Genomic DNA, 21280 nt, shown 5'->3' with positions numbered 1-21280 from the left:
AAAGAAAAGAAGAAAAGAACTCAGAAGGTGGAAGTTTCAGCGAGCCCAGATCACGCCATTGCAGTCCAGCCTGGGCAACAAGTGTGAAACTGCGTCTCAAAAAAAAAAAAAAAAAAAAGAAGGCCAGGCATGGCGGCTCATGCCTAAAACCCAGCACTTTGGGAGGCTGAAGCAGCTGGATCACCTGAGGTCAGGAGTTTGAGACCAGCCTGACCAACAAGATGAAACCCCATCTCTACTAAAATACAAAAATTAGCTGGGTGTGGTGGCAGGCGCCTGTAGTCCCAGCTACTTGGGAGGCTGACAAAGGAGAGTTGCTTGAACCCAAGAGGTGGAGGTTGCAGTGAGCCGACACCACGCCACTGCACTCCAGCCTGGGCTACGGAGTGAGACTCCATCTCAAAAAAAAAATTTATTCTATTATAGAACCTCTAGAATAAATTTAGAATACTATGTTATCCCAGCTGGACTTAATGGCTCAACCTGTAATCCCAGGACTTTGGGAGGCCAAGGTGGGCAGATCACTTGAGGTCAGGTGTTCAAGACCAGCCTGGCCAACATGATGAAACCTCATTTCTACTAAAAATACAAAAAATAGCTGGGTGTGGTGGCGGGTGCCTGTAGTCCCAGCTACTCGGGAGGCTGAGGCAGGAGAATCGCTTGAACCAGGGAGGCAGAGGTTGCAGTGAGTTGAGATTGTGCCACTGCACTCCAGCTTGGGCAATGAGTGAGATTCCATCTCTAAAAACAAAAAAAGAATACATATGTTATCCTGAATACACTTGTTATAACACTGCAGTGAATACCCTGTGCCTTTTTTCCTTTTTTTTTTTTTTTGAGACGGAGTCCCTGTCTCCCAGGCCGGAGTACAGTGGTGCGATCTCCACTCACTGCAAGCTCCGCCTCCTGGGCTCACACTATTCTCCTGCCTCAGCCTCCTGAGTATCTGGGACTACAGGCGCCTGCCACCACGCCCAATTTTTTTGTATTTTTAGTAGAGACGGGGTTTCACTGTGTTAGCCAGGATGGTCTAGATCTCCTGACCTCGTGATCCGCCCGCCTCAGCCTCCCAAAGTGCTGGGATTATAGGCATGAGCCACCGTGCCCGGCCTTCCTTAGCATTCATTTATTTACAAATAACGAGAGGTCATACTATCTCATTATTATTACTATTTATTTATTTCATTTTTTGAGATGGAGACTCTGTCTCAAAAAATAAATAAATAAAATAAAAAAATAAAGCCCATGCTTGTCACTCTACCGTGGAGAGGCAACATAGCATAGTGGTTTAGAGAACACACACTGCCTTGGGTTGAATCCTAGTTTTGTTATTTACTTTGTGACTTTAGGTAAATTATCTCATCTTGGCTGGGCATGGTGGCTCACACCTGTAATTCCAGCACTCACGCCTGTAATTACAGCACTCACGCCTGTAATTCCAGCACTGGGCATGGTGGCTCACGCCTCTAATTCCAGCACAAGGCAGGGGATGGCTTGAGCTCACAAGTTCGAGACCAGCCTGGGCAACATAGCAGAAACCTACCTCTACTATAATAAAAATACAAAAGTTAGCCAGGTGTGGTACATGCTACTTGGGAGGCTGAGGTGAAAGGATGGCTTGAGCCTAGGAGAAGGAGGTTGCAGTGAGCCAAGATTGTGCCACTGCTCTCCAGCCTGGGCAATAAAGCCAGACCTTGTCTCAGAAAAAAAACCATCTTTCCTTTTTTTTTTTTTTTTTTGAGACGGCCTCTTACTCTGTCGCCAGGCTGGAGTGCAATGGCACAATCTTGGCTCACTGCAACCTCCGCCTCCCAGGTTCAAGTGATTCTCCTGCCTCAGCCTCTCAAGTAGCTGGGATTACAGGTGTGTGCCACCACGCCTGGCTAATTTTTTGTATTTTTAGTAGAGAAGGGGTTTCACCGTGTTAGCCAGGATGGTCTCGAACTCCTGACCTCATGATCTGCCTGCCTCAGCCTCCCAAAGTCCTAGGATTACAGGCGTGAGCCACCGTGCCTGGCCAAAAAAAAACATCTTTCTGAGTCTGTATTTTGTTTTTTTATTTTTTTTTCTTGAGACAGAGTTTCACTCTTGTTGCCCAGGCTGGAGTGTAATGGCACGATCTCGGGTCACTGTAATCTCCGCCTCCTCGGTTCAAGCAATTCTCCTGCCTCAGCCTCCTGAGTAGCTGAGATTACAGGAGCCTGCAACTATGCCCGGCTAATTTTTATGTTTTTTAAAGCAGAGATGGGGTTTCACCATGTTGGCCAGGCTGGACTCGAACTCCTGACCTCAGGTAATCCACCCGCCTTGGCCTCCCAAAGTGCTAGGATTATAGGCGTGAGCCACCATGCCTGGCCTTGAGTCTGTTTTTTTGTGACTAAAAATAGCTTCTACATCATAGGGATTGTTGTGATGATTAAATATGGATTAATCATACAAAATTCTCTAGTAGGCCGGGCACGGTGGCTCACGCCTGTAATCCCAGCACTTTGGGAGGCCGAGGCAGTTCGAGATTAGCTTGGCCAACATGATGAAACCCCCTCTCTACTAAAAAATACAAAAATTAGCCCGATGTGGTGGCGGGTGCTTGTAATCCCAGCTACTCGGGAGGCTGAGGCATGAGAATAGCTTGAGCTTGGGAGGCAAAGGTTGCAGTGAGCCGAGATCCCACCACTGCACTCTAGCCTGGCAACAAAGTGAGACCCTGTCTCACACACACACACACACACAAGTCTCTAGTGCATATATTATCAATATCAGTAACTGTTATTGTAATTATTACTCTACCTTCTAATAAACATTTAAAGTGAGCTTCACTTTCAGGAATCTAACAGCCCGGGTAGTGGTGGCGCACAAAGTAATCAACAGTGACTCACAGCAGCGGGGATAAATGCTTAATGGGTTAAATACTGTAGCTGGAAGGCAGACAGCAGTGATCAAAGCAGGCTTTTCTTAGAAGGCAAACCCTGAATCCTGAAAAACTCCTGGGAGTTAGTTCACTAAGTGAAGAGACAGGACATCCTAGGCGGAGACTGGTCGGTGCACAGGCCAAGAGGAGGGTGAAGTCTGGTTTGCAATATGCACAGCTTACCCTCAAGTGGTGGGTGATGAAACTGCACAATAACTACCAGCATTTACATACTCTGCCTTGCCAGGCACCAAAGTAGGTGCTATTGTGATCTCCACTTGAGAGGGGGTTCTAACCCCCCTCCCCGCAAAAAAAGCCAAGGTGGGCGCAGAAGGAAGTCAGACCACTAGCATTTAAGTTGTCCCAGATGGCCGAGTATGGTAGCTCACGCCTTTAACTTTGGGAGGGCGAGGCAGGTGGATCACTTGAGCTCAGGGGTTGGAGACCAGCCTGGCCAATATGGCGAAACCCCGTCTCTACAAAAAATAGAAAAATTAGGCCGGGCGCGGTGGCTCACACCTGTAATCCCAGCACTCTGGGAGGCCAAGGTGGGTGGATCATGAGGTCAGGAGTTCAAGACCAGCTTGGTGAAGATGGTGAAACCCCGTCACTACTAAAACTACAAAAATTAGCCAGGCGCGGTGGCAGCCACCTATAATCCCAGCTATTCGGGCAGGAGAATCGCTTAAACCCGGGGCAGGCAGAGGTTGCAGTGAGCTGAGATTGTGCCACTGCACTCCAACCTGGGTTACAGAGTGAGATTTTGTCTCAAAAAAAAAAAAAAAAAAAAAAAGAGAGAGAGAGAGAGAAAAGAAAAAGAAAAATTAGCCGGGTGTGGTGGCATGTGCCTGTAGTCCCAGCTACTTGGGAGGCTGAGGTGGGAGGATCGCTTGAGCCCAGGAGGCTGAGGTTGCAGTATGTCAAGATTGCACCACTGCACTCCAGCCTGGGTGACAGAGCCAGATCCTGTCTCAAAAACAAAAATAGCTGGGTGTGGTGGCTCATGCCTGTAATCCCAGCACTTTGGGAGGCCGAGGTGGGTGGATCACCTAAGGTCAGGAGTTCGAGAACAGCCTGACCAATATGGAGAAACCTCATCTCTACTAAAAATACAAAAATGGCTAGGCTCGTTGGCTCACGCCTGTAATCCCAGCACTTTGGGAGGCCGAGGCAGGTGGATCATATGAGGTCAGGAGTTCAAGACCAGCCTGACCAACATGATGAAACCCTGTCTCTACTAAATATACAAAAATTAGCCGGGCATGGTGGCGTGGGACTGTAATCCCAGCTACTCAGGAGGCTGTGGCAGGAGAATCGCATGCACCCAGGAGGCGGAGGTTGCAGTGAGCCGAGACCGCGCCACTGCACTCCAGCCTGGGCGACAGAGTGAGACTCCCTCTTAAAAAAAAAAAAAAAAAAAGCTGGGCGTGGTGGTGGGCGCCTGTTATCTCAGCTATCCGGGAGGCTGAGGCAGGAGAAATGCTTGACCCGGGAGGCGGAGGCTGCAGTGAGCAGAGATCGCGCCACTGCACTATTGCACTCCAGTCTGGGCAACAAGAGTGAAACTCCATCTCAAAAATAAAAAAATAAAAAAAAAAGTAAGTTGTCCTAGATGGTGGAAGTGTCACGGATTTTTAAGCAGGGAGGTGAGGACAGGACTACATGATTGTGTTTTGCAAAAATCCCTTTGGCAGTCAGGCAGAGGATGGCTCAATTCCCTAAGGAGAATGAGTGGGCCAAAGAGCAAGCACATTTCTTCTGCTCCTGGCAAACATTGCCAAAGAACTTCCCAAAGCATTGCGCTAAGGGACCATATTCCTTCTAATTTCTAAGGAGGGTGAGGCAGGATGAAGTTCCGGGAACTGGCTTCATTCCGCCCACGGGTTTCAGAGCCGCACCAGCTTTCTTCCCCACAGCAGCCTGGCGCCTTGGCTTGGTGGGTTGCCTCCCTGTTCCCACCCACGGAAAGTCCTGGCAGCAGGGCCAGAAGTTTTATGGTTCTCAGCGGCACCCGTCGACATCCGCCCCCACGTGACCCAAACAGATCCGGCACTTCCGCTTCCCCTCGGCTTTCTTCTCGTCGGTGTTCCCGGCTGCTATAGAGCCGGGTGAGAGAGCGAGCGCCCGTCGGCGGGTGTCGAGGGCGGGTTGCCTCGCGCTGACCCTTCCCGCCCTCCTTCTCGTCACACACCAGGTCCCCGCGGAAGCCGCGGTGTCGGCGCCATGGCGGAGCTGACGGCTCTTGAGAGTCTCATCGAGATGGGTTTCCCCAGGGGACGCGCGTAAGGGAGTTCCCCAACCCCGGCCTGCGGGGGTGGGGGGTCGCGGACCTGTCTCGGCCTTTGCCCCAGCCTGACCGTCACCATGGCTCGTGGGCGCTATTCATGGTGTTTCTGCCCCCAGGGAGAAGGCTCTGGCCCTCACAGGGAACCAGGGCATCGAGGCTGCGATGGACTGGTAAGCGCTCGTCCCGGGTGGCAGAGAATTGGGGGCTGGCGGGAGGGGCAGCCTCAAAGCTAACCTCCCCGCCCACTTTCCCTGCCAGGCTGATGGAGCACGAAGACGACCCCGATGTGGACGAGCCTTTAGAGACTCCCCTTGGACATATCCTGGGACGGGAGCCCACTTCCTCAGAGCAAGGCGGCCTTGAAGGTCCTGACTGAGGGTCACGGTGTGATTATTCAGGAGGGTCCAAGGAGAATCTGAAGGGATAATAATACCGATTGTTTGTTTGTAGGATCTGGTTCTGCTGCCGGAGAAGGCAAACCCGTTTTGAGTGAAGAGGAAAGACAGGAACAAACTAAGAGGTACAGTAACAACAATCTCACATGTCTGAGGGTCGTCTTCCATCTCTCCCCAGTACACGTCTGGTCAAAGAACCTTGACCTTTCCACATTTCCTCTTTCTTGGCATTTTCTTTTCCTTTAATCTACTTTGGGATATATGTCGCCTAATTTTGTTTATTGTAAACTTTACACTTTCCCACTCTGTCCATTTCTCTTGAACTGTTTTCCCTCGGCAACACAGGATGTTGGAGCTGGTGGCCCAGAAGCAGCGGGAGCGTGAAGAAAGAGAGGAACGGGAGGCATTGGAACGGGAACGGCAGCGCAGGAGACAAGGGCAAGAGTTGTCAGCAGCACGACAGCGGCTACAGGAAGATGAGATGCGCCGGGCTGCTGAGGAGAGGCGGAGGGAAAAGGCCGAGGAGTTAGCAGCCAGGTCTGGGCAGGGGAAATGATGGATAGCAGATGAGAAAGAAATCAAGATTTGCTTTGTTGATGTCTGACCTAATTTCTTCTTGTCTACATTTCAGACAAAGAGTTAGAGAAAAGATCGAGAGGGACAAAGCAGAGAGAGCCAAGAAGGTAGGTGACTGAGAAGACGCCACGGGTAATGGAGTGGGCAGGTTAGTAAATCTTTTCCAGCTTCAGAGGGAAAGCATGGGCTTATATGATCTGTTTCACCTGAGGATGGGTGAGTACCTGATTGACTGTTTTACTTTGCCCTTTAGTATGGTGGCAGTGTGGGCTCTCAGCCACCCCCAGTGGCACCAGAGCCAGGTCCTGTTCCCTCTTCTCCCAGCCAGGAGCCTCCCACCAAGCGGGAGTATGACCAGTGTCGCATACAGGTACTGATTCTAATTCCTATCTTCCTCTTGGGACCCCTTCGTTGCCTGTTAAGGTGCCTAGCTCAGAGCTTTTTTCAGTTAATGTGCCCTTTGCCAAATCTCTCCCTTCTTTGTAAATGACTTTTGAAATCCTATCTCTACTCTTAGGAAAGGTATCAAATTTCACCTGCCCCAGTCGTATTTAAACCCATACCTCTCTCTTACTCAGCAGTTACCCTTTTACTTGTTCATGTTTTTATTTGGTTTATTATGTAGCTATCTGGTGATGTGGTATTTATCCAGATTCTTTTGTATAATCTTATCCTTGTCTTTCTTAGGTTGTGAGGGAGCTGGGAGTCTCTCATCCGCACTTAGTAAAGCGGAGCCTAAGTGGCTGTTCATTTGGTGCTTTAAATAGTTGTGCTGGTTCAATCTAAGAAGAAGGGGGCCCAGCTTTAGCTCTTTTCCTTACTTGGGCACCTCATTCAGTTTTGATGCCCACAATACTGAGTATCTCCCTTGCCCTTTAGGTCAGGCTGCCAGATGGGACCTCACTGACCCAGACGTTCCGGGCCCGGGAACAGCTGGCAGCCGTGAGGCTCTATGTGGAGCTCCACCGTGGGGAGGAACTAGGTGGGGGCCAGGACCCTGTGCAATTGCTCAGTGGCTTCCCCAGACGGGCCTTCTCAGAAGCTGACATGGAGCGGCCTCTGCAGGAGCTGGGTATGGCTGCAAGACTAGAAACCAGGACCTGGGGGAGTAGGGAGGCATGCCTAGGAAAAGGAGGGATGCAAAGAGAAGGGGCTTTGTGAACATGGTGCAAGGCCAGGAATTTTGGGAGCAAAAACCAAGTATCCTTGTGGTTCAAGCCTGTTTTCTTCCATCTTCAGGACTCGTGCCTTCTGCTGTTCTCATTGTGGCCAAGAAATGTCCCAGCTGAGGGCCTTTGTCCCATCGTCCCTCTGTGACCCCTTCATCTTTGATAAAGCACTGACATCTCCTTCCTAATAAATAGACCCTGAGTTCTGTACATGCCTGACTCCTTCCTGAATGGCTGGGAGGGACAAAACTAAGGCAGAGGAAGAGGCTAAAACGGAACAGTAGACCCTCTTCCTCATCTTTAGTTTCCAACAAAGACACTTGTTTCTAATCTCTGGGTCTGATTAACTGCTGGGGAAGTTGCGGAGGAGAGGTGCTAAAAGGGGTGGAGACTACATTGGATGGCACCTTTTACTCCTATGGTAAGACAGAAAATAAAAGCCCAGCTGCTGCTGCTTTTTTATTTTTGAGACGGAGTCTTGCACTGTTGCCTGGGCTAGAGTGCAGTGGCGCAATCTCAGCTCACTGCAACCTCTGCCTCCCAGGTTCAAGCGATTCCCCTGCCTCAGCCTCCCTAGTAGCTGGGATTACAGGCACCCACCACCACGCCCAGCTAATTTTTTCTATTTTTAGTACAGATGGGGTTTTGCCATGTTGGCTAGGCTGGTCTCGAACTCCTGACCTTGTGATTTGCCTGCCTCGGCCTCCCAAAGTGCTGGGATTACAGGCATGAGCCACCACGCCCGGCCTGCTGCTTTATTTATTTATTTATTTATTTATTGAGAACACGAGAGTGCCTTTTCATTTTAAAAATGTTTGGAAATATGCACAGCTTTGATACAGCTTTGGGGTGCTCCAGACACCCATGGCCACTTCATGTAAACCACTGAGAATTTCTTTTTTTTTTTTTTTTTGAAATGGAGTCTTGCTCTGTCACCCAAGCTGGAGTGCAGTGGCACAGTATTGGCTCACTGCAACCTCCACCTCCTGAGTTCAAGGGATTCTTCTGCCTCAGCCTCCCAAGTATCTGGGATTACAGGCGCGCATCACCATGCCCAGCTAATTTTTTGTATTTTTAGTAGAGACGGCGTTTCACCATGATGGCCAAGCTGGTTTCAAACTCCTGACCTCAAGTGATCCACCCGCCTCGGCCTCCCAAAGTGCTAGGATTACAGGCGTGAGCCACCATGCCCGGCCACCACTGACAATTTCTAGAGTACTTTGAGAGACTATACAATATGATCATGATCAAATTTTGTAATTAAACCTAATGAGGGCAACAGACACTTCTCAAATAAGAGATGTGTCCATTACGGGGCTCCCCTACTCTTAAGGTACTCACAAGGAGGCAGATAAACGTTTCTTTTTTTTTTTCCTTTGAGATGGAGTTTTGCTTTTGTTGCCCAGGCTGGAGTGCAATGGAGCGATCTCAGCTCACTGCAACCTCCACCTCCCGGGTTCAAGCGATTCTCCTGCCTTAGCCTCCTGAGTAGGTGGGGTTACAGGCATGCACCACTACGCCCAGCTAATTTTTTTTTTTTTTTTTTTTTTAAAGAGACAGGGTTTCACCTTGTTGGTCAGGTTGGTCTTGAACTCCTGACCTCAGGTGATCCGCCCGCCTCTGCCTCCCAAAGTGCTGGGATTACAGTCTTGAGCCACTGTGCCTGGCCAGATAAACAGTTTCTTTATTCATCCTCCTCCTCTTCATCTTCCTCTTCCACCTTTTTCCAGGCAACTTTAGCAGGACCCTTTGCATCATCAAACCAACCTTTCTACTTATAGTCAGGAACATCCTTCTTATACTTTTCCTTCAGCTTTGCTACCTTAGTGATGTCATTTAAGTTATTTCACATCTCACCCAGAAAACCTAGCTTCTTAATAGAATAGGAATAGTGCCTATTTCTTGGGATTGTCATGAGGGTTACATAATGCTGGTATAAGATGCTTTAGCATAGTGCCTGGTACCTAATAAGTCCCCAGTAAGCATTAGCTACTAAAAGGATAATTTTATTTACTTATTTGAGGTGGAGTCTTGCTCTAGATCCCAGGCTGTAGTACAGTGGTGCAGTCTCGGCTCATTATAACCAGTGTCTGCCAGGTTCAAGCAATTCTGCCTCAGCCTCTCGAGTAGCTGGGATTGCAGGTGTGTGCCACCACACCCAGCTAATTTTTTGTATTTTTTAGTAGAGATGGGGTTTCACCATGTTGGCCAGGCTGGTCTTGAACTCCTGACCTCAAGATCCACCTGTCTCAGCCTCCCAAAATGCTGGGCTAAAAGGGTTTTGTTTTTTTTGTTTTTTGTGTTTTTTTTTGAGACATCTCCTCACTCTGTTACCCAGGTTGGAGTGCAGTGGCACGATCTCGGCTCACCGTAACCTCTGCCTCCTGAGTTCAAGCGATTCTCCTGCCTCAGCCTCCCGAGTAGCTGGGACCACAGGCACGTGCCGCCATGCCCAGCTAATTTTTGTATTTTTAGTAGATACAGGGCCTCACCATGTTGGCGCTTCTCTCTGCTTTTTAAAACCAACCAAGAAGCACTGATGAGCTTCTCTATGATAGTCCCTCTGGCTGCTGATCACCCCACCCTGCTGTCCTGTCAAACTGCTCCTGACTCCACTCCTTCCTGGACTAAGAGAAAGGCCACAGTTACTCTGTAAAGATCACATGTAACACGTGTTCCAGCAGCTGAAAAGAGCACCAATACTTATATCTGGGTTTACACCCCAGTGTTAGAAAGCTTTATTTGGGCCAGGCACGGCGGGTCATGCTTGTAATCCCAGCACTTTGGGAGGTTGAGGCGGGCAGATCACCTGAGGTCAGGAGTTCAAGACCAGCCTGGCCAACATGGTGAAACCCTGTCTCTACTAAAAATACAAAGATTATCCTGGCATAGTGGCGCACCCCTGTAGTCCCAGCTACTGGAGAGGCTGAGGCAGGAGAATCGCTTGAACCCAGGAGGCGGAGGTTGCATTGAGTTGAGATCGCTCCATTGCACTCCAGCGTGGGCAACAACACAAATTCTGTCTCAAAAAAAAAAAAGGCTTTATTTGGTGTTCTGACTTTAATAACAGCAGCCTTTTTTTCAATTGCAGTCTTGCTTGGGAACCACAGGATAGACAAAAGAGGAGCAACTTGGTTGACTAGGCTGTGGGGCTTTGACCCCACTTATTTAATCCCCTCAGTGGCAGCTCCAATAAATCCTGACCAGATTCAGAGATTGGGGACCACTTTACATTTCTAAATTAATGTTTTACAATAATCCTCGTAGTTATGACCTTTCATAGAACAGGGCTGAGGTTTGTAACATGCTGGAGTTGAACCAAGATCTGTGACTCAAAGCACACTCCTTTTACTACTAGTAAGTCAGCCTCCTAAGCTTGTTTAACCAGAGGTTAAATAATGGCCACAGAAAGCATTGTGGCATATGTTAAGTGCTAGATGCCCCTCCAATCTCGCTCCAAGGACAGGAGTCCTGAGTGTCCACTATAGGCATCCATTACTTCAAGACTTCCCAGGATAGTTCAGATTTCAAGAATGTCCCACGGTTATCCCTGGAAGTACACTCCAACCTGACACCACATGACCTGTTTTGAAAATGTGGTTGGCCGGGCGCAGTGGCTCACGCCTCTAATCCCAGCACTTTGGGAGGCTGAGACGGGTGAACTGCCTGAGGTCAGGAGTTCGAGATCAGCCTGGCCACATGGTGAAACCCGCCTCTACTAAAACTACTAATATCAGCCGGGCGTGGTTGCGGACGCCTGTAATCCCAGCTACATGGGAGGCTGAGTAAGGAGAACAGCTTGAACCCAGGAGGCAGAGGTTGCAGTGAGCCAAGACTGCGCCACTGCACTCCTGCCTGGGTGACAAGAGCAAGACTCCATCTCAAAATAAAAGAAAAAATGTGGCCGCGGCAGGGCGAGGTGGTTCACGCCTGTAATCCCAGCCCTTTGGGAGGCCGAGGCGGGCGGATCACCTGGGTCTGGAGTTCGAGACCAGTCTAGCCAACATGGTGAACCCTGTCTCTACTAAAAACACAAAAGTTAGCTGGGCTTGGTGGCGCGCACTTGTGATCCCGGCTACTCGGGAAGCTGAGGCAGGAGAATTGCTGGAACCCAGGGGCGGAGGTTGCAGTGAGCCGAGATCGTGCCACTGCACTCCAGCCTGGGTGGCACTGACTCCGTCTCAAAAAAAAAAAAAAAAAAAAGAAAAGAAAAGAAAATGTGGTCAGATACCTATCGGGATCAGCCTCTTCTGGTGGGGTGGGACAGGCAGCAGCTCCAGGCCGCGCCCCCAGCACCGACCACGCGTCTCTAAGCATTGGTAGGTGTCGACTGCAGGGCTCATTCTGGGTGGAGGAACATGATTTTATTGGTTCTTTCAGTTCACCACATCCGACTCGCGTCTCGGCCCTGGCCCGCCTTGCGGACCTTAAAGCAGTCAGTCCAGGGTTTGGGGGAAACGTGCTCACCCGACGGCAGCTCACAGGACCCCGGAGAGTCCTGGCATGGTATCTCGGTCCGGACTCTCCGCTGGGCCCACGAAGGAGAAAGGCTGCCTCGGATTCCTGCGCCCGAGCCAAGGTCCGGCGCCCACGGAGGCAAGTCCGGTCTCACGGTGACCTCCCGCCGGCGCCGCCTTCGCCGCCAACCATCCAGTTCTTCCTCCAGGCCACGTTCTCCTGCGTGGTCGCTGCCTCCTGCAGAGTGGCCAGCAATAGCTGCTGGGTCCTGGCCGCCTCCTCCCTGCTCCTTGGGTCCTGCAGTGGCATCTCCTGAGGGCAGGAAGGGGAGTTCGCAGGAGCTCCAGTCCGGGGCTCTCCACCCGCCCACCCATCCTCGGGATTACCAGTTGCTTCTACCTTTAGCATTTCCTGCTTCCGCCGCTCTCCCGGGGTCACGATAACGAGGAGCGCGTAGCCCACGCCAGCCCCTGCGCCCAGCATTGCGACTGAGATCAGCATTTTCCGCAAGGAATCCATGGCCGCCTGCACAGCCAGCGGAGAGCCCACGGGAGCTCCCCGCAGCCGCAAGCTGTTGCCGCGCGGTCTCACTACCCCTTGGCGCAGGCTAGAGCGCCCTATAGCAGAAACCATAGATAAGCGGCCGGCTAGAGAGGACCTGCTCGAGGAAACGTTTGGAATCCGGAGCGCTTGGATCTCAGGTTTAGCTGAGGGGGTTGAGGTGTCCAAGAAGTGCTGGCACCAAGGGCTGAGCGCGGGGACCCTGTGTCCTCAATTCCGGGGTGGGATTGCTAGGGGGAGAGTGTGTGTCTTCATGGTTGCCGTGGGTTTTATGATTGCCCATTTTTCTGTCTTCCGACGTTTCCCGATCAGTAGAGGCCCGAGCTGTGCTCTGTGGTTTCCTGCAGTCACCCGCGCGTTTTCAACACAGCGCATGGAGGGCATCTACACACATACACATCCCTCTCCATCCCCTCAACTCTGGAACAAACACTCAAAGTCAAGTATACTGGTTGGAGAAATGGGTAATAGTTACTTATCTTTAACATTTATTTTACAAACCTATTCCTTTTCTCGTCATGGTACACACTTGGTATTGTTTGGGTTTTTTTTGGTTTTGTTGTTGTTGTTAGTGTGTGGGCGTGGTTTTGTTTGTTTTTGGAGACAAGGTCTCGCTCTGTCGCCCAGGGCTGGAGTGCAGTGGCGCGATCATGGCTCACTGAAGCCTCGACTTCCAGGGCCCAAGCGATCCTCCTGCCTCAACCTCCCGAATAGCTGGGATTACAGGCGTGCACCACCACGCCCGGCTGGTATTGCTTTTTGTTTTGCTTCGTTTTCTTTTTTGCTTTTTGAGACAGAGTCTCACTCTGTTGCCCAGCTGGAGTGCAGTGGCGTGATCTCGGCTCACTGCAAGCTCTGCCTCCCGGGTTCACGCCATTCTCCTGCCTCAGCCTCCCGAGTAGCTGGGACTACAGGCGCCCGCCACCACGGCCGGCTAATTTTTTGTATTTTTAGTAGAGAAAGAGTTTCACCATGTAAGTCAGGCTGGTCTCGAACTCCTGACCTCGTGATCCGCCCAATCCGCCCACCTCGGCCTCCCAAAGTGCTGGGATTACAGGTGTGAGCCACCGCGCCCGGCTGTTTTGCTTTGTTTTCAACCACTAAAAGGCTGGATTCGTGTAACATACTGAATTCTGCTTTACAGAAGAAAGCACCTCTTAGCTGTGTGACTGATTATAGGCAAGTTCTTGTGCCCCGGTTTCTGCATCAGAAAATGAAGCTTACAACAACAGTACTTGTCTCACAGTTTTAGGATAATTAAATTAGTTATATGTAAAGCAATTAAAACAGCTCCTGCCAAAGATTAAACACCATATAAATATTCATTAAATAACATACAAACATACCAGGTTGGGAAAAATCAGTAAGCATAGGAGTCAGGAAATTCCAAGTTGGTTATCACAACTCTTGGCCCACAGGGCTTTAATCCAGGTGCCCTTGTCTCCTACCCTTGTTGCCATCCCAGTGTCTCCAGGGAGTAAGTAGAAATAAAGATCCTATCTCACCTCTTGGGCATTTTCCCCTCCCCTGAAAGCGTATAATCGCTTAGCACAGTCGGTGCTTAAGGGGCCAGGCTCCAAAGAAGATTAAAGGAACAGTTTGTGGGGTGCACTGGGCAGCAGTACTCTCCTCTGAGTTCAATCATCTTGCACTCTAAGAATCACCACCATGGCCCTTGTGCCAGGGAGAAGCAAGGAGGATGGGCTTTGGACTAGAAATAGCCCAGGCTCCTCCCAGCATCCAGAAAGTCCCAGGCTGCCCAACCCTCTCTGGGACAGAGGAAAAATTGGCAAGGTTGAAGGTCACCAGCACATTCAGGTTAGTACTTCCTCAGCCTGTGTCTGGCAGCTGGCTTACCCTCCAGTTTGGCCCAACCTCCCTGCTGTCCCTATTCAGGATTTCTCTCAAAAGTCCCATCTGCCGTCTATTGTGGTGGAATCCAGTGAGGTGAATGAAGAGAGTGGGGATCTCCATTTGCCCCATGAGGAGCTGCTGCTGCTCACTGATGGTGAGGAAGAGGACGCTGAGGCCTTCTTCCAAGACCAAAGTGAAGAGCCAGGTGAGGGAGGTGGCTCATTCAGGGGGCCACTGTGAGCTGAATGTTCTGGGCAGAGCCAAGATGGAAGTCAGTTACGGCCCCTGCATTCAGCAGTGCCAGGCACACAGCAGGTGCTCAATAAATGTGAAGACGTGGGAGAGAAAAGGCAGCTGGCAAAGTTGATGAATTGTAGAGAGCAGTTCTGGTATCAGAATGGGTGCCATCCTTTAATCTGTACTTTCTTTTTCTTCTTTTTTTTTTTTTTGAGACTGAGTCTCGCTCTGTCGCCCAGGCTGGAGTGCAGTGGCGCGATCTCAGCTCACTGCAAGCTCCGCCTCCTGGGTTCACGCCATTCTCCTGCCTCAGCCTCCCAAGCTGGCCAGTCTTGGGGTAATTTTATCTTTTCCTGCAGCAATGTAAACATTTTGAAAGTACAGATTAAGGCTGGGCGCGGTGGCTCACGCCTGTAATCCCAGCACTTTGGGAGGCTGAGGCGGGCAGATCACAAGGTCAGGAGATCGAGACCATCCTGGCTAACATGGTGAAACCCCGTCTCTACTAAAAATACAAAAAATTAGCCGGGCGTGGTGGCGGGTGCCTGTGGTCCCAGCTACTCGGGAGGCAGGAGAATGGCGTGAACCCGGGATGTGGAGTTTGCAGTAAGCTGAGATCCCACCACTGCACTCCAGCCTGGGCAAGAGCCAGATTCTGCCTCAAAAAAAAAAAAAAAAAAAAAAAAAAAAAAAAAAATTACCCCAAGACCAACTACCTAAAAATAGTTTACATATTCGATACCTTCTCTTCTAGACTTTTTTCATCTCTGTGTACTGTTTTTTTTGTTTGTTTGTTTTGGTTTTGGTGTTTTTTTTTTGAGACAGAGTCTTGCTCTGTCCCCCAGGCTGGAGTGCAGTGGCAATGACCTCTGCTCACTGCAAGCCCTGCCTCCTGGGTTCGTGCCATTCTCCTGCCTCAGCCTCCCGAGTAGCTGGGACTACAGGCACCCGCCACCACGCCCAGCTAATTTTTTTGTATTTTTAGTAGAGACAGGGTTTCACTTTGTTCGCCAGGATCTCCTTACCTCGTGATCCGCCTGCCTGGGCCTCTCAAAGTGCTGGGATTACAGGCGTGAGCCACCGCGCCCAGCCCCGTCTGTGTACTGTTACAGAAGCTACTTTTTTTTTTTTTTTTTTTTGAGACAGAGTCACCCTCTGTTGCCCAGGCTGGAGTGCAGTGGCAGGATCTCGGCTTACTGCAACCTCTGCCTCCTGAGTAGCTGGGGCTACAGGTTCAGGCCACCACACCCGACTTTTTTTTTGTATTTTAGTAGAGATGGGGTTTCACCATATTGCCCAGTCTGGTCTCAAACTCCTGAGCTCAGGCAATCTGCCCGCCTCAGCCTCCCAAGAAGCTACATTCTTTTGAGCATTTACTATGTATCAGGTACTATGCTAAACACTTTTACTTCATGATTTTCAGAACAACCCAATGAAGGTACTTCCCCTTTATAAATGAGAAAATTGAGGCTGCGAGGTTAGGCTCTTAGTGATATAATTGCTCTATTTTTTTATAAGCAAAAAATACCACAGAAATGAATTTTTAGCTCAAGTGCAGCAGCTTATCATGGCCCATTGCAGCTTCGACCTCCCAGGGTTCAAGCAGTCCTCCCAGCTCAGCCTCCTGAGTAGTTGGAACTACATGCCTGTGCCACTATCCCGGGCTCATTTGTTTTTGTAGAGTTAGGGGTGTCACTTTATTGCCAGGGCTCAAGCAATCTGCCCACCTTGGCCTCCCAAAGTGCTGTGATTATAGATATGAGCCAGCATGCCTGGCCTAGTTTTGTAATTTGATAATATATCAGTAATATTTTTCTCCCCTCTCTTCCTCCATCCCAGGCTGGGCTTGGAGCCCACAGGACCCTAGAAGTCCTTTAAGAACATTTAACGCTGGACTCAGCTGGGGGCAGGACGAGGATGAAGAAGATGCTTGTTGGATTCTTGAAGACACAGCATGTCTGGAAGCCACCAACCACTGTCCCTTCTGGGACTCCACAACAGGCTCCCGTGTTTGTAGAAGCGGCTTTGTGGAATATTCCCATCTCCTGCCTCCTAATAGCTTTGAGGGTAAGTATTGTTCCCTCCCCCTCAAATATCTCATCCAGGTTTATGAAGCTCCTTATACCCATCCTCTTACAATCTCCTTTTACAGGTGACAAAAATGAGGCTTACAGGTTAGGCCACTAGATTATACAAGTCAGTCAGCGCAGGGGTTTTGATTCAGTTCCTGTCTGCTGCTTTTAGGAGCTCGTTAGTTGAAACTGGGGAATGACCCAATTGTACCTTCTCTTTTCAGCATTCATTTTGTGCTAAATATTGCGCACATCATTGTATGTAATCTCCGTAACTCCAAGTTATTCTCACTCTGCAGATGAGTAAACTGGGGAACAGAAACATTCAGCAATATGGCACCCAGCTAGTAAATGTGGAAGCCAGGACTCAAATTCTCACTTTGCAGCCAGATAGCTTGCAAAGACAGTTCTTCAGCCCTCTCCTTGCCCACAGAAATACTAGGGTCAGGACTACTAAAATGTCTTTAATGAGAGCCTTGAATCAAGTAAGCAAAGTAGGTGATGCCCCTGAACGGGCCTAGCTCCTGCACAGTCACAGTCCAGCCATGGGACCCTTGTTCCAGGCAGGGCAGTCGCACATCAGGGTCCTCATCTGAGAACTGAATCAGGGTCCCCTGAGGGTTTAGAACCCTCAAGCATTCTGATAGAAGCTGGTAAGCCCTAGGCATACCTCCCCGGGCAACAGCATCCCATGTGCCTTTGTCCAGCAGTAGTTGGAAAGAGCCTGAAGAAGCCACAGCCCCCAGGTTCTGAGCATCGGCGTGCATGAAGTGGAGGCTTGAGGCAGGGTGCCCAGGGCATAGAGGTGTTTGGCCTGGGCCACCCTCCAGGAGGCTATTCATGTGGGCCACAGCCACAGGAGAGAAGTCCACCCCCAGCACATCCACTGGGTGTGGAGATTTGGTGTAGAGGCCTGTACATAGGCTGGAAGTCCCACAGCCCACATCCAGCACTCGCAGAGGACTGGCAGCCTGTGCCTCCTGCAGCAATGGCAGTAGGAGCCCCTGGACTTCCTCGTATCCAAAGAACCAGTCGAAGGTGGGGACAGTGCCCAAACGAGGCTGGGCATGCAGCCGATCCCAGAGACAGCGGTCTGCCAGGCAACTATCAGCCAGTGAGCCTGTGGGCACGGTTGGAGGGTGTCACTTGGTCTATGTCGCCACTGCAAAAACGTCGTATATACACACTGGCGTCTTTTTTTTTTTTTTTTTTTTTTGAGACAGGGTCTCACTCTGTGACCCAGGGTTGAGTACAGTAGCACAATCATGGCTCACTGAAGCCTCCACCTCAGCCTCCTGAGTAGCTAGGACTATAGGCGCCATCGTGCCCGGTTAATTTTTTTTGTAGACAGGGTCTCGCTATGTTGCCCTAGGTTGGTCTCGAACTCCTGGGCCAAGCGATCTGCCCGCCTCGGCCTGGCAAAGTGTTAGCATTACAGCCGTGAGCCACCACGCACGGCCCACCGTAGGGTTTGAGAATCACAATTTCAGGGACTACACTCCTGAGTCACGAGGAACCCACCTTACCCTCCCCAATCTGCCCCCACCTTGCCCTCCCCACTCTGCCCCCACCTCCCTACCCGCAAAGGGGCGGCACGTCCCCATCATCAGGCTCGGCAAGTGGAGCATTCGACGCAGCGCGGCCATCTGGAGATTCGGGTAAGTTCGACCAGAGAACCTTATGTGAAGCGTCCACCCTACTCCAGCCGGAGAGGCCTGAGGTCCAGGGGAAGATCTGCAAATTCCGCGTAGCGAAAGGCGGCGTACAGCTTCCCCGAACTCTGCAGTCTCGGAAAAAAGAACGCGGACAGACTATGGTAGGAACGGCCTTTATTGGCTGCAGCGGGAAGTGGAGGAGGGTATACAGCGTCCGCAGACCTGAAATCAAATGAGAAAGTGTGAGCACCCCGATGGAGGAGCCAGCTGGATCTCGGTTGTCCTTCTCCGAGATTCCCGGTGTCCCGGCGCTTGAGGATAGAACCAGCGGATGGGAAGCCGCCAGCACCGAAGACATGACGCCGAGGGGGCCAGAGCCCTTTCCCTCTTCCTCCGTACATTACGGGGAGCGGTACCACAAGCCCGATCCCCGCCAAGAAAAGGAGGGTCCTGAGACCCCGCCTAGAGCCTTCCACCCGGCACCTCCACTCCTCCCGGCACCCCCACCACTCCCGGCCGCCCAATCTGGCTACTACAGCTAAAACCGCACTTACTAGCTCATCGCCCTCCAAAAGACTTCCCGCACCGCGGAGCTCCTTTATATAAACCGAGGACCCGCCCCCGGGTTGCGATTGGCCCGCGGAAGGCCGGGGCGGAGCCCCGCGGATCCGGCGCTGAGCGGAAGTACGGACCGTGAACTGGCGTGGAATCGCGACTATGGGAGCTCCGGGGGGAAAGATCAACCGGCCCCGAACGGTGACTGTGTGGGGGCCGCGACTTTGTTTCCTCAAGCGTCCCTGAGCCCTTTTATCTCGCACGAGATGGGATCAGTGGGGGGCCGGGGCTGCCTGGTGGAGGGGCCCCGGGTCGCGGCGAGCCCACTCCATCTGATTCGCATCTTTCTCCCCGGCAGGAGCTGAAGAAGAAGCTGTTCAAACGCCGGCGGGTGTTGAATCGGGAGCGGCGTCTGAGGCACCGGGTGGTCGGGGCTGTGATAGACCAAGGGCTGATCACGCGGCACCACCTCAAGAAGCGGTCGTAAGTACTAGACCCTCTTCCTGTTGGTCGTCTCTACCGAGTCTTCCTTCCTCCCTGCAGAGCTCCGGAGCAGCTTCACCTCTCAGCTCACCTTGTGCACTGACGCTTATGCGGGGAATGTCTGTCGGCTGTTAGTTCCTAAGCTCTGATAGCCTCTCACAATACCTGTAGCAGACAACCTTTCTTTGGGTTTTGGATTCTGTTAAGAATCTCAGGAAAGCCGGGGGTGGTGGCTCACACCTGTAATCCCAGCACTTTGGGGGGCTGAGGCGGGCGGATCACCTGAAGTCGGGAGTTCGAGACCAGCCTGACCAACATGGTGAAACCCCGTTTTTGCTAAAAACACAAAAATTAGCCAGGCGTTGTGGCCGGCACCTGTAGTCCCAGCTGCACGGGAGGCTGAGGCAGGAGAATTGCTTGAACCTGGGAGGCGGAGGTTGCAGTGAGCCGAGATCACGCCACTGCACTCCAGCCTGGGCCACAGAGTGAGACTCCGTCTCAAAAAAAAAAAAAAAAAAAAAAAGAATATCAGGAAATCTGTTGGCTCTCCACTCTCCAAGTAATGTTATACATTCACACAGATTTTTATAAGTAAACTTATTTTTACATACAGAAAAGTGCACACATAGGCGCATAAAACTCGAAGAATTTTCCCAAAGGCACTCATAGGATTTCACTTGTAAATTTCAAGGCCTCCTGTGTCTTGAGGAAGAGTTCCCATCCCATTAATTACTTTCTGTGTCCTTTTTTTTTTTTTTTCCTCTTTTTTGAGACAGAGTCTCCCTCTGTTGCCCAGGCTGGAGTGAAGTGGCATGATCTCGGCTCACTGCAACCCCTGCCTCCTGGGTTTAAGCTATTCTCTTGCCTCAGCCTCCCGAGTAGCTGGGATTACAGGCGCTCCCCACTGCACCCGGCTAATTTTTGTATTTTTAGTAGAGACGGGGTTTCACCATGTTGGCCAGGCTGGTCTTGAACTCCTGACCTCAGGTGATCCGCCCACCTCAGCCTCCCAAAGTGTTGGGATTACAGGCATAAGCCACCGCCCCCGATCTATGTCCTTTCATTAGCTTCTTCAATGTAAATATTTAGGGTTTCTATTACTATTTATATTATATTTATTTAATACTTTTCCTTTTTTTTTTTTTTTTTGAGACGGAGTCTCGCTTTGTCGCCCAGGCTGGAGTGCAGTGGCGCGATCTCGGCTCACTGCAAGCTCCGCCTTCTGGGTTCACGCCATTCTCCTGCCTCAGCCTCCCGAGTAGCTGGGACTACAGGCGCCCGCCACTGCGCCCAGCTAATGTTTTGTATTTTTAGTAGAGACAAGGTTTCACCGTGGTCTCGATCTCCTGACCTCGTGATCCAGCCGCCTCGGCCTCACAAAGTGCTGGGATTACAGGCGTGAGCCACTGCGCCCAGCCTATTTAATACTTTTTCTATAGCCAGAACTATTTGTGTGACCTCAGTTGGTTCAGGTTAACCTAGCTCTCTTTATTTCCACTTACCCATCAGGTCCAGTGCACGTGCCAACATTACGCTGTCAGGGAAGAAGCGCAGAAAACTCCTCCAGCAGATCCGGCTTGCCCAGAAAGAGAAGACAGCTATGGAAGGTGAGGCTGGGACAGAGGTGGGTGAGGGGAATCCTGGATTTATTTGGGTTAATACTTCCTTCTTCCCTTTACTCAGTGGAAGCCCCTTCAAAGCCAGCCAGGACTAGTGAACCACAGCTCAAAAGGCAAAAGAAGACAAAAGCCCCCCAGGATGTAGAAATGAAGGACCTTGAAGATGAGAGCTAAACCTCTTCCACTAGAAGATTCTCAACTGGAGCCAGCCTTCAGACTCAGTGGTTGTTTCAGAGGACTTTGACAAAAGCAAGGCCCCTTTTCACTCTCCAGATTTCCTCCTACCTAATGGCCTACTGACCTCCCCTAGAGGGATGTCTTTGGAAGGGAAGAAGGTATAGAAGAAAGATTGGAGAAGGGCCTCTCTAGCAGTCAACTCCATTTGTAATAAAGCCCTAGCACTCTGAGATGTGTGTGATTAAATGTAGGAATGGGGATGGGTCATGAAAAG

General features: G+C 50.8%; 3 protein-coding genes and 1 non-coding gene across 15 annotated transcripts; 2 read left to right on the top strand and 2 right to left on the bottom strand.

Moving 5' to 3' along the window:
• The first annotated feature begins 4763 nt into the window (after positions 1-4763).
• UBXN1 (UBX domain protein 1) lies at positions 4764-7545 on the top strand. Of its 2 annotated transcripts, XM_009423281.5 has the most exons (10): positions 4764-5016; positions 5103-5190; positions 5312-5365; positions 5454-5560; positions 5646-5715; positions 5936-6127; positions 6222-6273; positions 6420-6536; positions 7046-7238; positions 7406-7545. In XM_009423281.5, the coding sequence occupies exons 2-10, from the start codon at positions 5132-5134 to the stop codon at positions 7453-7455; spliced, it is 894 nt and encodes a 297-aa protein (XP_009421556.1). In that variant the 5' UTR covers positions 4764-5016; positions 5103-5131; the 3' UTR covers positions 7456-7545. The 2 variants fall into 2 exon arrangements, with proteins under 2 accessions (XP_009421556.1, XP_009421555.1); XM_009423280.5 differs by lacking the exon at positions 7406-7545 and having other exon boundaries at positions 4959-5016; positions 7046-7350.
• Positions 7546-11770: 4225 nt separating this feature from the next.
• LBHD1 (LBH domain containing 1) lies at positions 11771-21236 on the top strand. 10 transcript variants are annotated; one of them, XM_054662355.2, is made up of 7 exons: positions 11771-12494; positions 14039-14172; positions 14251-14413; positions 16285-16512; positions 19086-19210; positions 20720-20817; positions 20894-21236. In XM_054662355.2, exons 1-7 carry the CDS (start codon positions 12311-12313, stop codon positions 20922-20924), a joined length of 963 nt encoding a protein of 320 aa, XP_054518330.1. In that variant the 5' UTR covers positions 11771-12310; the 3' UTR covers positions 20925-21236. The 10 variants fall into 10 exon arrangements, with proteins under 10 accessions (XP_054518330.1, XP_054518332.1, XP_063639041.1 ...); XM_054662357.2 differs by having other exon boundaries at positions 11791-12494; positions 14013-14172; XM_063782971.1 differs by having other exon boundaries at positions 11791-12494; positions 13889-14172.
• CSKMT (citrate synthase lysine methyltransferase) lies at positions 16584-18845 on the bottom strand. 2 transcript variants are annotated; one of them, XM_009460465.4, is made up of 3 exons: positions 18727-18845; positions 18097-18394; positions 16966-17637 (listed from the first exon to the last, which is right to left on the bottom strand). In XM_009460465.4, the coding sequence occupies exons 2-3, from the start codon at positions 18161-18163 to the stop codon at positions 16982-16984; spliced, it is 723 nt and encodes a 240-aa protein (XP_009458740.1). In that variant the 5' UTR covers positions 18164-18394; positions 18727-18845; the 3' UTR covers positions 16966-16981. The 2 variants fall into 2 exon arrangements, with proteins under 2 accessions (NP_001230878.1, XP_009458740.1); NM_001243949.1 differs by lacking the exon at positions 18727-18845 and having other exon boundaries at positions 16584-17637.
• LOC112204887 (small nucleolar RNA SNORA57) lies at positions 18471-18619 on the bottom strand. Its single transcript, XR_002938633.1, has one exon. It is a non-coding gene; the product is annotated as a small nucleolar RNA SNORA57 (small nucleolar RNA).
• Positions 21237-21280: the final 44 nt, after the last annotated feature.

This window comes from Pan troglodytes, chromosome 9, assembly GCF_028858775.2.
Source record: "Pan troglodytes isolate AG18354 chromosome 9, NHGRI_mPanTro3-v2.0_pri, whole genome shotgun sequence".
NCBI classification, from domain to species: domain Eukaryota; kingdom Metazoa; phylum Chordata; class Mammalia; order Primates; family Hominidae; genus Pan; species Pan troglodytes.
This window is presented reverse-complemented; position numbering and strand designations above follow the sequence as displayed.

Excerpts from the sequence above, each read along its gene's own strand:
- UBXN1 (XM_009423280.5), top strand. The coding sequence starts at position 5,132 with ATGGCGGAGCTGACGGCTCTTGAGAGTCTCATCGAGATGGGTTTCCCC. Across the intron at positions 5,191-5,311 it reads GGTTTCCCCAGGGGACGCGC|GGAGAAGGCTCTGGCCCTCA; the intron begins GTAAGGGAGTTC and ends TTCTGCCCCCAG. Across the intron at positions 5,561-5,645 it reads AGAGCAAGGCGGCCTTGAAG|GATCTGGTTCTGCTGCCGGA; the intron begins GTCCTGACTGAG and ends GTTTGTTTGTAG.
- CSKMT (XM_009460465.4), bottom strand. The coding sequence starts at position 18,163 with ATGGCCGCGCTGCGTCGAATGCTCCACTTGCCGAGCCTGATGATGGGG. Across the intron at positions 17,638-18,096 it reads GACGTGCCGCCCCTTTGCGG|GCTCACTGGCTGATAGTTGC; the intron begins GTAGGGAGGTGG and ends CCGTGCCCACAG.
- LBHD1 (XM_054662352.2), top strand. The coding sequence starts at position 12,311 with ATGGCCGCCTGCACAGCCAGCGGAGAGCCCACGGGAGCTCCCCGCAGC. Across the intron at positions 12,819-14,038 it reads TATACTGGTTGGAGAAATGG|GGAGAAGCAAGGAGGATGGG; the intron begins GTAATAGTTACT and ends CCCTTGTGCCAG. Across the intron at positions 20,818-20,893 it reads AGAGAAGACAGCTATGGAAG|TGGAAGCCCCTTCAAAGCCA; the intron begins GTGAGGCTGGGA and ends CCCTTTACTCAG.